Here is a 12,454-nt window from a genome sequence, read left to right as displayed (position 1 = left end):
ACTAGATTTTACTGTACAGTTGCTTCAGTGGAGCTCTTCACTGGCCAACAGTACATGGAATCACATTTGTACAGGAAGCTTCAATACCATTATTTTTAACCTCAGTGAGAATGCATAAATGTGGTAACATGTGTCTCCAATCTCCTTGTTGACAATTTAGAAAGGGCTTGTTAACATAAAGGCTCAACAATCAAGACTTATTTTCCTGCTAATACTGTGATATCTAGAAATGAGTGTAAGTATTCTGAAACATGATACAATGAGGTAGACAGATCACTCAACTAGTACATTATAACTTGTAGAAAATTGACAATCCTTGAAATAGGCTGGTTTATATTGGAAACAGATGACATAATTTTACCTAAAAGTTTAGGTACTTAAAAAGCTCACAGTTCAGTTGGAAGATGTTGGCAGTGAGATGGGTGGAAATCTGTGTGTGTGTGACTGATTCAGTGTTTGATCTGTGATGTACTTGGCCAAATGTAAGGTGTTTCCCTAGCTCTCAGCTGCCATGCAGTTTTAGTTGGAAGTCAAGAACAAATGGAACAACAGTGACTGAAGTAAAAGGTAAAAAAGATCAAAAAAGAGAACACGTGTCACACACGCACACACACACACACACACTGTGAAACCCAGCATATTTCTGTCTCTCTGGAAACATGACCTCTGTTATGTTTCCAAAGACTTGGAGGCCCTCCATACTTCCTTAGCTCTTAGGACCATCATTCAGAGCAGTTTCAGCTCCTCTGACAGGAATATATGTGTGTGTGTGTGTGGTGTGTGTGTGTGTGTGTGTGTGTGTGTGTGTGTGTGTGTGTGTGTGTGTGTGTGTCTTTAGGCTTAGCACTCTGGGTTTTGACCCTACGTGTTTGTCTTTGTATTTCACAATGTGCATTGAGCAAACTTCAGCCTTCCTTTCGCCAGAGAGAAAACTGAAGAGAAGAGACTGAACATCCCCTTCTCTCCATCTCTCCATTCCTTCATCCATCCCCCCATCTCTCTCCCTCTGCCTCTCTGTCTGCAGCTCCCTCTAGTTTCCTGCTCTTCAGTCAAAAGGCCAGTATCAGCAGGATGGTTTTGGGAGAGCAGAGTCCTGACATCATCCTGCCCATCCATGTCCTGAGGAACGTGCGAGCCGTCAGCTATGACCCGCTGGACCGGCTGGTCTACTGGCTGGATGGACGACAGAACATACGCAGGGCGAGAGATGATGGAGCCATGGTAAAGCTCACCCCTGATACATACACTCACAGCATATGAGACCTAGTGTATGGATATTAACAGGTGGTTGTGGATGAAAACCTGTTATATCCTCAGCTTGTTTCTCCTTGCTTGCTATTGTGGAAACATGTAATCATACTAACAGTAAATGTGTCCTCTCCTTCAGTGACAATGGTGTTCTGCTGTAGGCTAGTAAATTAAACATACTGTTAGCTGAGTCGCCTCCTTGAAAGACACAGCCTAAAAAAGAATGACCCTCAGAGGATCCTGATCCTCTTCTTCAAATGAAATAGTTCACAGAATTCTCTTCACCGAGACCAAAGTCCAGGCGTCCTCTGCACAGAGAGTAGACAAACTTGGAACCGGCAGCTAATTAATAAATATAGCTACTGCATATTTGAGGCAGTGAGAGAGCTTGAGACAGAGCCTGAATGTGGGTGTCTCATGCCAAAAACAATATGAAATCCAGAGCACTAATTCAAGAGCACAAATTATTAAATTGAAAACACAGATTTGTTGTTTTATTCTCCATCGCACCTCACAGGCTCTTTACGTTAGTCCTGGTTGTGTCCTTCACATCTGGACAATAGAAAGTAATATATGAAGACTATACAGTGGGAACATAAACCTGTAGTTAAGTGTTAGACTTAAGGTGCAGCCTCTGATGGAGGAAACTATTAAATTGGCACACAGCTGTAATTTTGGTCTGTAATTGTAGTATGCCCAAAAAACTAATGATGAGATGGAGACTCCTAATAACAGTAAAATAACAGTGGGAGGGTTAACAGGTTAACAGGCCCAGTGAACAAGTGTCTTTTCTTTTATGTGAAATTGAGGGAAAACTCTCTTTAGGGAATTTTGGGAATTTGGAGAATGTGTAAATAATCAAACAGACACTGGCTTGATTTGCTCAGTGAGTTAACTCAAGTACCTACCTCAAGTATCAGAAGTGGACCACAGTGAAGACTAATAACAACTGTGATGACTATCCTGCCCTTACACAGCTTCATGGAAAGATAAATATTGTAGCTAGATGGGCTGTAGTGGGGAGAGCAGCTTATTAAACTTCACATGATTTGAGTGACATCAAAATGAGTAAAATATGGAACGCTGACCTTGCTGTGTTTTCCTCCAGTCCATGATAGTGAGCAGCACTGTTCAGCCAGTGGACAACCAACTTCACGACCTGAGCTTGGACCCCTACAGCCGCCACATTTACTGGACCTGTGAGACAACCAACACCATCAATGTCCAGAGGATGGACGGACACACCGTGGGTGTGGTCCTGAAGGACGACACAGACAAGCCCCGGGCCATCGTGGTCAACGCTGAGAAAGGGTGAGCTCATCTTTATATTGGTGCCTGCAGTTGGCTACGCAAAATAAATGCTTGATTACATTAAGATGTGTTGAACTGAACTTACTGGGATATCCTACTGACTTAGTGAAAATAGGCAATTGCAATGTCCTATATAAATGTGTGTGTGTCCCTCTGCAGGTACATGTATTTCACCACAGTGCAGGAGCGCTCAGCCAAGATTGAAGGAGCCAGTCTGGACGGGACAGAGAGGGAATCTTTGTTCACCACAGGTCTGATCAGACCAGTAGCTCTGGCTCTGGACAACAAACTGGGAAAACTGTTCTGGGTTGATGCCGACCTCAAAAGAATTGAGAGCAGTGACCTGACAGGCAAGTTACCATGGACACATGATTTGTTATTGTCATCTCCTAGGCACCAGAGGAAATTAAATATGTGGAATAAACCTGGAAACACTATAAAAGTGTTTTTTTGTTTTTTTGTTTATTTTACGTAATTTCCCAGAGGGAGTCATCCCAAAGGGATCAATAAAGTCTGTCTAAGTCTAAGTCTAAAGAGGCAGTTTTAAGTTGTTGCAGAGATTCTTATCATTATTCTATATAAACCCTCATACAACCACAGTAATAAACTGTCCAACAGTCTCTCATCATAGTTTTACTTCTCTCTCATGCCACCTGAACTAATAGGCATTAAACAATAGTCTCAGCTTATTATCCAACAAGCAGTGTTTCTGTTAGACATTAAACAGGCAGTTTCACTTCTTCTTGACTTCTCTGCCTTTTGGCTAAGATCAGGTGTAGTATCTGTTCTTATCAGTTTAATATCTGATACGTTCCCTACCCGGGGACCATAAATTAAATTGATTTTTGGAGCAGGGAGCTGGAATGTGGGCTTGCTCCTTCCACTCCACACATCGACCTGGAATTGCATTACCTCCAGGTACCTCCAGGTACGATGCACATCCCTTGTAAATTTCCCCATTGTGGGACTAATAAAGGATTATCTTATCTCTTATCTTATCTCTTTAAGATCTTCCATAATGAATCATTTCCAAATGAATGTTGGACTTTGGGACCAATTGTCACAGTTTGTAACTTATGATAGGCTGTGTCAGTTGTCTGTCACAGCTACATTTCTTTGAAACATTTTGTGGAGTGGCTATAGCACAGTGCAGTTATAAGTGGAATCAAGAAAGACCAGACTCCAATGGTATATTTACAGCTACGTGCAGCCACATAAAAATCGTGACCAAAAACAGACACTTACTGAAGCCATTACACACACACACACACACACACACACATTGATATTATGTGTTGAACTGAGACCAAAGAACACTCACAAAGACAGATAGTGCAGCACTGTTTTGCCTATTTTTGGTCAGATGGGACCAGCCAACTCCAAACAGCCATTTTTCACATTCACATGCAGATCAGCTAGTGGTGATGAGGGTGATAAGTAAATGTGATGCCTACTGCTTTTTTAACCACTGATAAGCTGTAGTGTGGTCTACAACAGAATGTTTCAGTGACACTGTTCATGTGCAAACAAAGCCTCTGTGCCATCTTACTTACTCTGTATTTATTTGCTGTGGTTCATCCACAGTCATAGCAATTCAGAGATTCATGTTCCAGTAGATTAGTCATTCTTTTTCTCAGTCATAAAACAAAAGAAAAGTTAGTTCATATCTAAGTGATTTTTTTCTCTTCTATGTAAGAGAAAATTGATGAATGTCATAAATTGTCTTACGTCTTAATGCATGCCACATGAGAGCGAATCTGGTGAATCTTGCGAGTCTTGCATAAGACCCATTGTCTTCACTACAGAACTGATACGTTTATTTTCAAAATGTAAAATACTCTGCTAAGTGCTTGTTTTGATTATAAATTAAAGCAAATTAAAGGGATCCTCATCAAAAATATGAATTTATTTTTGAGAAATGAATAGAGGCCAATATGATTATTATTATTTTAAACTTTGAAATATTGTTATCTGTATTAGTTTCAGAAATCCAGTATTAGTTGGGATGTACTAATTTTATTTTCTTATGACATCATTCCATCTCCCCCAGGAGCCAATCGCATTGTCCTCCAGGATTCCAACATTCTCCAGCCAATGGGGCTGACAGTTCTGGGAGATCATCTGTACTGGATCGACCGGCAGCAGCAGATGATAGAGAGGGTGGACAAACTGACTGGAGACGGACGGACACGCATACAGGGAAGGATATCATACCTGACCTCCATCCATGCTGTAGAGGAGATGGACCCACAGGAGTTTGGTATGTACCTCTGCCTCTCACATACATACACTGAGTAGCTCATAGCAGCGGGCTATATGAATTTGTTGAGGTAGTGGTTTGACAGGAAAGCATGCACTATTTTAGTAATGACTTTTTCTTCTCTCTAGCATCCCACCCTTGTTCCCGTGACAACGGGGGCTGCTCTCATATCTGCATCGCTAAGGGTGATGGTACACCTCGCTGCTCCTGTCCAATGCATCTGGTGTTACTGCAGGACCTGCTGCGCTGTGGAGGTGAACCACACACTTCACTGTTATGATCAGGATCATGGCACAGTCAGACCAGAATTTGACTCCCATTCATTTCTCTGTGGAGCGGGGACAGATACATTCCCTGCTGGTTGCAAATTCTCTCGCCTCCACAAGGCTCTCCAGTGTCCAGCTAGTTTGTGAGAAGGGGGGCAACTGACCTCTTATTCACCAAAATAATACAAACAGCAGAGAAGAAGAGATGCTAATTGTCTGTAGTGAGTGCAAGGACAGAGATTGATGACACTAAAATAAATACATAAAAACTGTTTAATTAACACATCATCACAGCATGCTAGCCATGCTCCTGCAGTTTAACACTACCCATACTATCTCTCCACCTTTTGGACACACCACGTGAGGTCTGCGGCAGCAGTCTGACTGTGCCACGATACTCACACACCGAAGGCTCAGATCTATGTATTCAGTCCTTTTATCTACATACTGTGAACATATGTTGCCTTCTGTTTCTCTCTCAGAGCCTCCCACCTGCTCCACAGAGCAGTTCACCTGCTCCACAGGGGAGATCGACTGTATTCCTATGGCCTGGCGATGTGATGGCTTCTCTGAATGTGAAGACGGCAGCGATGAGGAGAACTGCCCCGTCTGCTCAGCCTTCCAGTTCCAGTGTGATAAAGGAGGCTGCATTGATGCTCAAAGGCGCTGCAATGGTGAACCCGACTGTGCTGATAACTCTGACGAGCAGGACTGTGAAAGTAAGTTTACCACAGAATCGTTTTATAAAGAACTGTTAAGTCAATTAAAAAAGTAAGTAAATTAAGTAAGTAGTGTAATAAAGAGTTATAAAGACAGATGCATAATACAGATATTGTTCCCTTGTTGTTGGCCCTGCTGCATTACATATGTTTTAAAACATAGAGGTTTTGAATACTTCAGTAACTTTGTTGATCACATTGAATGGAGGCTTTTCTTTTAATATGCTGTCACATTATTCATAGTAAAACACTGACATGGATCTCCATCTCTGTCTGTCCTCTGCTCCAGCTATCTGCCCTCCTAACCAGTTCCGCTGTGGTGACAACCAGTGCATCACTAAGAAACAACAGTGTGACAATTACTCTGACTGTCCCGACGGATCAGATGAACTTGCCTGTGGTAAAAAAAAATTAAATATAATATATCATACAACATATATTATAAGCATGTATGTATTGTTTTATGGTTAAGTACTTCTTCTCTTCTCCTAAAATTCTACTGGACTCACCTTTCTTTTCTTTTTCCTCTTCTTTTTCTGTGTAGAATATGTGTCTCCTCCCTCCAGTGGCATCCCCAATACTGGGCCTAACACCATTGGTCCAGTCATTGCCATCATCCTGCTTGTCTTTGTGATCGGGGGAGCTTACTTTGTCTGTCAGCGTGTGGTGTGTCGACGCTACAAGGGCCCCAGTGGCACTTTTCCTCACGAGTACATCAGCGGTACGCCCCATGTGCCCCTCAACTTCATTGCCCCCAGCAGCTCCCAGCACGGCACCTTCCAAGGTAATATCAGACTTTACTCATGTGTTATTGTTTTTGTTTTGTTTGTATTGGTTTGTTTGTTATTAAAATGTGAATTGTTGTGTGCAGGTATTTCCTGTGGGAAGTCTATGATGAGTTCAGTCAGCCTGATGGGCAGCAGCAGCAGTGGAGCTCCTCTCTATGACAGGAACCATGTGACTGGAGCCTCATCCAGCAGCTCATCATCTACCAAAGGAGCCTTCTACCCTCAGGTCCACATATAGACACACACATACACACACACACAAACACACTTTTGTGTGCACATTGTTTGCTGCTGTCTCTCAACAATCAAATAACACAGATATTTTGTTTGTAGATCCTGAACCCTCCTCCATCCCCAGCTACTGACCGCTCTCTCTACAACACAGAGATCTTCTACTCCTCCAACAGTCCATCCACCACCAGGTCTTACAGGTAACACACACTCATGTAGTCTTACTACGGCATGTCTGACATGGACCACATTCATCTCACCAGCAAATGTTTACCAAAGATGCAGCTGCATCAATTGTTGGCTCCTTTATTAGTTTACTGAAACAACACATCAGTGTAGTTTCAGTGTTAACAGGAGGAGATAGTGAATTTGTTCAGCTGCAAATGAATCCACATTTGGGGCTCTGAGTATTTGGGGCTGCATGTATGTTCATGGTAATGAAGGAACATATCGCTCAGTTTAATAGTGGAGAAGAATGAGGTATATCAGGCTTGGATACACACACTTGTTATCAGGGTTATTCAGTGTTGGTTTGGCTTTGGATTGCAACAACAACAATATAAAATATCTTAATGTTAGCATTAGTTGTATTGTTTGCTGCAGCTTTTTCCAGACAGAGCACTCCTGAAGCATCTGAATTAGTGCTGCTGGACATACAAATGAAGATTAAATGTAACAGATGTGAACCTGAACTAAACTAAGTCTGTGTCTCCTCCCTATCAGACCCTACCACCCAGTCCGTGGCGCTGCCCCTCCCACTACGCCCTGCAGCACCGACGTCTGCGACAGCGACTACACCCCCCACCACCTGCCGGCTGGACTGGCTTCGTCAGCGGGCCGCTGGAAGGCCGCGGGCCACGGCAGCCACGGCAAACACAACAAGTACTACATGGACCTTAACTCAGACTCGGACCCCTACCCTCCGCCCCCAACTCCCCGCTCTCAGTACCTGTCAGCCGAGGAGAGCTGCCCCCGTCCCCTTCCACCGAGCGCTCCTACTTCCACCTGTGTCCCCCCCCTCCCTCACCCTGCACCGACTCCTCATGACCCTCCAACAGCCTCAGAGCCCTGTGAAGAAGGAACGGACAAAGTATGCTCGCCTCACCCAGAACTGGCCTCATCTGGCCCACTTTACCAGGGAAAGAACTCGTGTGCCAACTTCCAGCCCTGACCGGCTCACACATGCTGCTTTATATCAGCTGGTTAGGCTCAAGTGCCTTATTCAAGGTTCATCTGTCCCGCATTGGTCATTTCATCATTCCAGTCATCTGGGAGCTTTCTGGGTGACCATCATCTGATCAGTTCTATTTCTGTCTTCCATGTGTCCTGCTCTCACATTCACTCACTCGTGGCAGGTTGAAGGTTTGAGGCACTTCCTGCCTCCCTGCAGGACACAAAAAGGAGATGATGAGTGAGTACAGCCAGCAGCTCCCTCTTTAATTTTCATTCCATCAGAAGAAGAAAACTTCCTTTGCTGGGCCACTTCTTGATCACAAAATTTCAAGATGTCCATCTGTCTAAATATAAGCCTAACTCCAGGTCTCCCCTAAACTCACTGACTGAGAGAGTCAGCACTAGGCACTGGTGTTGTGCGAAAAACCATGAGTCCAATGCCACAAATTATTGAAGCCAAGGCGTAGAAGGCATGCGCCACAAAACCCAACCCCCAACACCCCCACCCCCCCCAGCCTCCCATCCGTTTGTCCCCTCCTTCCTCACAGCGTCCTTGTTGGCAGACCAGCGGCAGGACTGTATATAGTGTTAAAATAATATGAACAAAAATAGATAAGAGAGTAATTATTTTACTATTTTATTCATGCTGGCTGATCCACCACTCCACAGAAAACAAAGGACAGATAGATGAGTGGATGTGTGAATGAGTGACTGGATGATGATGAATGACTGGACAACTGTATACGTGAGCATATGTGAATGTTTTGCTTATTGTAGGAAATTAGATAAATTCATAGACGATGACTGAGTGAATGTGTAGAATTCTGAACGAATGAGTGGATGGATGGAACAGGGCCAAGATCAAAGTGTGAAATCTTTTGTACATTATTTTGAAATTGTGTCCCTCACTTTTCAAATTGGGAATTCTTTGTAGTTGGACACAGCAACTGTTTTTTTTTTTGTTTTTTTTTTTAAGTGGTAGAGCTTACTCCAATCATCAGGGACAAATCTGGCAACAGTTCCTTCCTTATCCCATGAAATCACCACGTGACTACAACATACCAAATGAATATCAACATGTAAAGCTATTGTACATATGTGTAATGAAGTCAATGAGTGAGTTGTGACAAATGGATGCTTTTCATTGTGAATCTGAACCTCTTCCATCACCTTTTCTTTACTCTCATGGTCCCGTTTACCAAAAGTATGTTTGCTGCTATTGTGTACATACTATAATAGTTACTATGACATATAATTACACAGAAAGCCCAAAATTACCACTCTCATACTGACAGTAGATCATGAAGCTATTTTACAGTTAATAACAAATTATTCTTATAGCGATTTCTGTTATTTGTATTTCTGTTTGTGTGTAGATCATGTATGTTTCTGTCAGTCACTATGTCTGGTTTGAAGGAGTCTTTATGGAAAAGAAAATTGAAAGGTTGAAAGAGTTCCAGCTCAACTGAAGGTTTCGGTATGCTTCAGATAAATCTGCTCCAGTCTCTCTCTGAGAACTGTGTCCTATTAGAGTGTTTTTATAAAGGAATTGTATGAGGCAAGAAATTCACACCCACGCCTCCACACACCTGGCCAATCACTGCCTAAAGTGGGCAAGAAAAGATTTTAGACTCTGTTGGTTTGAAGCATGCTGTGGCCTGGGGTTGTGCAGTTACTCACCTCCAGTAGAGTGGACCTGCTGTGACTGCTGTGGAGTTTGAATGCTTTCCCACATAAAAGATCCTGCAGAAACCTCACCACTGCAAAAATCTCAGTCAGAGGTTTAAAACTTTTTGCTCTGCCTGGGGTCTTTGCCACAGATGTCTGAACAACTACTCAACAGTTTTCTGATATAGTCACTAATGATTTTTTCTGACCCCCTGACCTTTGCTCCTCAGATGCTCAATCTAACAGATGAAGAAGCAGCTCTAAAAATGAAGAGTTTTGATTTTAAAGAGCAAATGAACACTGTGTTTTAGTTTTAACAGCAGCCTTTCAGTTTTTCTAAAAAAAAAAACATTCACATGTAGAGCCCCCAGACTGAATGTCACTTAGCTTTGTACAGCAGGGACATTCAGTACAAGGCAACATTTACTTGATTTCCTCTTGAAAATTACAAAACACTACCGTCTCAATAAAAAGTATAGACTGGGGCCAGAATGTGACAGTGTATTAAAGTCACCGTACTTACAATTTAGTCTGAGTCCAAATGGTTTTAGTGTTAAGTTATCACCTTTCAGGACAAACGTTACATTCCTGGTCCCACAACCAGTAAGGCTTTAAGAATATCAAATGTGGAGTTTTTGTGCAGCATGTTTTCTTAGTTACTTCCACCCTCATGGTCAAAGATTGGCTTTGGACGTTGGTATATTCAGTCTATTAATCCAGCACTTAGTAAATATCAACACAGGACCTAGCAACAAAAAGTGCAAAAACATTTTATGCACGTACCAAAAGAGCATAACATTATTGTTTCCCAGGAAATAAATGAGTGTTTTTGAAGCAAAAGGAGAATGTTTTTGGCTTTTCACCTTGGCTGTGGAGTTAAGACTTAATAAACTGACTTTCGGTCATGCTCACTAAAATTGGAAAACAGTTTTAGGGTCAGAGACAGATCTAGGACAACCCGTACCATGCTGTATCATCTTCTAGAACCACTTTTGGGCAAAGGAGAACGCACCATGCTTCCTTTAAGCTGGCCCTATTATTACAGTAATGTGTGCGCTTCACAGGAGCATCTTATTTTAATAGTACAGTGCCAGCAAAATGTAAAGACAGAAGGCAAACTGTTGTCTATTAGTGTGATCCAGTCCTCTAAGCACCAAGTGGGGGTGAATGTAGCCATGAAAAGTGTCTCTTCCACAGCAGTCAGTGCTGGCCATTGTCTAGTTTCCTGATAGAAAACTATACCAGCACTTTTTGAGGCTGGAACTTTCGGAACTTGCAGTGTGTTTGCTGTTGTCTGGTAAATCCATCTCCCGTCAAGGAACATTACAGCTGATGTCTGGTGACTAGTATCAGATGGATTTCCAGCTAACAGAGCTGAAGGGGTGTCTATCTGTGTCAGTGGGAACTCTGAGCAGCACAGCTCATTCATATTAAGGGCTGTAGGGGCCCGGACCCAAACCACTGTGTCAGTAAAACTCCTTAAAACCCTGTATTTGTTGTCTCAGCTAAAAATGCTTTGTGTAATTTACACTTGTGACAATTTTTGTATCAAAAGCATTTTTATAATAAAGGTTCTATTTTAAGGAATGTTGTCTGTGTGTGTGTGTGTGTGTGTGTGTGTGTGTGTGTGTTAGCTTTGAGTTGAAGGTTGGTGATTGCTAAGGTTTCTTTTACAAATAAGAAAAGTAATAAATTGAACGCTAACAGCAATAGTTATAACATCAGCAGTAATAACAGTAGAATGATTTGTAGCAGTACACCTCACAGACATGTCATCGTAGGAAAAACACAGATGGAACTAATCACATAAATGATGGTAAACCGTGGCTGTAAACCAGCACACGCAATACCTGAACTGGCACACCTGAATGGAATGCAGCTGTAATTAACTTTATAGATTTCACCTGCGCTTTTCCCGCAGTGTGGCTGTGCACTGCACTTAGAGTAGCTGTAGCAGTATTAGTTCAAAGTGTTGTAGCAGTAGTAGTTGTGCCAGTATTAAATACTACATAAATAAATAAACAGGTTAATGTTATTAAATGATGATATGAATAAGTACAGGCACAATGTGTAATGTAACAATGAAAAAAGAAACAATAATACACACAGTGAATATTAAACAACGACACTTGTCTATATAGTCTATATATATATAGATCGTTGCCTCTCAGCGTTAACACTGGGATCATAAAAACGTGAAAAAAGACGACGGAAAAGAAAGGAGGGCTCGTCCGGGATTTGAACCCGGGACCTCTCGCACCCAAAGCGAGAATCATACCCCTAGACCAACGAGCCAGCTAATTTTCTGCACCAGCAGTAAGGTATTTATCTCTTCATATAGCCATGTCTGATGCTGTTTGTGGCGCAACACTGACATCTATCGGTGAAAGAACGTTAACACGCTGTAATGGAATTGAATTTTCATGATGGCATGTCAAACGTCTGTTACCCATCACATCTGGACAAAGGTTGAAACTTTAAAATAGATTTTTACTTAAACAAAAGGGGAAAAGGAAGGATCTACCAAAACTGACGATGACTGCTGCTCCCTCAGTTCCTTAGATACCAAGTGGCAAGTGGGAAGTGGCAGCCCAGCACCTACAGCTGCCTACCACAGTTAGGATACCGCCTCACATTGGATGCCAAATGATCTACAACAAGGTACAATCCACAAGTCCAACATCAGCAGCATGTTCTAACAACTGGATATTACAATGAAACCCTGCTGCTGCCGTGCCTGTTGAGCACTGTGAAGCCTGATATCTGGCCTCATGTCAGTTCAGAAGAAAA

At 42.4% G+C, this 12,454-nt stretch overlaps 1 protein-coding gene, 1 non-coding gene and 1 pseudogene across 2 annotated transcripts; 2 read left to right on the top strand and 1 right to left on the bottom strand.

Moving 5' to 3' along the window:
- Window positions 1-996: 996 nt before the first annotated feature.
- LOC108879762 (low-density lipoprotein receptor-related protein 5-like) lies at window positions 997-11,251 on the top strand. The gene is given in 12 exon segments (XM_018671150.2): window positions 997-1,221; window positions 2,357-2,559; window positions 2,719-2,909; window positions 4,610-4,819; window positions 4,948-5,073; window positions 5,568-5,804; window positions 6,094-6,204; window positions 6,349-6,588; window positions 6,676-6,818; window positions 6,926-7,023; window positions 7,547-7,788; window positions 7,791-11,251. Coding segments are annotated over 12 exon segments (2,031 nt in total). The 5' UTR covers window positions 997-1,071; the 3' UTR covers window positions 7,871-11,251.
- Window positions 3,303-3,503, top strand: LOC127142152 (uncharacterized; annotated as a pseudogene).
- A 636-nt stretch (window positions 11,252-11,887) lies between the features above and the next one.
- On the bottom strand, window positions 11,888-11,959 carry trnap-ugg (transfer RNA proline (anticodon UGG)). Its single transcript has one exon. It is a non-coding gene; the product is annotated as a tRNA-Pro (tRNA).
- Between the last annotated feature and the right edge of the window lie 495 nt (window positions 11,960-12,454).

This window comes from Lates calcarifer, unplaced genomic scaffold (assembly GCF_001640805.2).
Source record: "Lates calcarifer isolate ASB-BC8 unplaced genomic scaffold, TLL_Latcal_v3 _unitig_728_quiver_2072, whole genome shotgun sequence".
Taxonomy (NCBI): Eukaryota; Metazoa; Chordata; class Actinopteri; family Centropomidae; genus Lates; species Lates calcarifer.
Note: the sequence above shows the minus strand (reverse complement) of the source record. Positions and strands in the feature narration are given on the sequence as shown.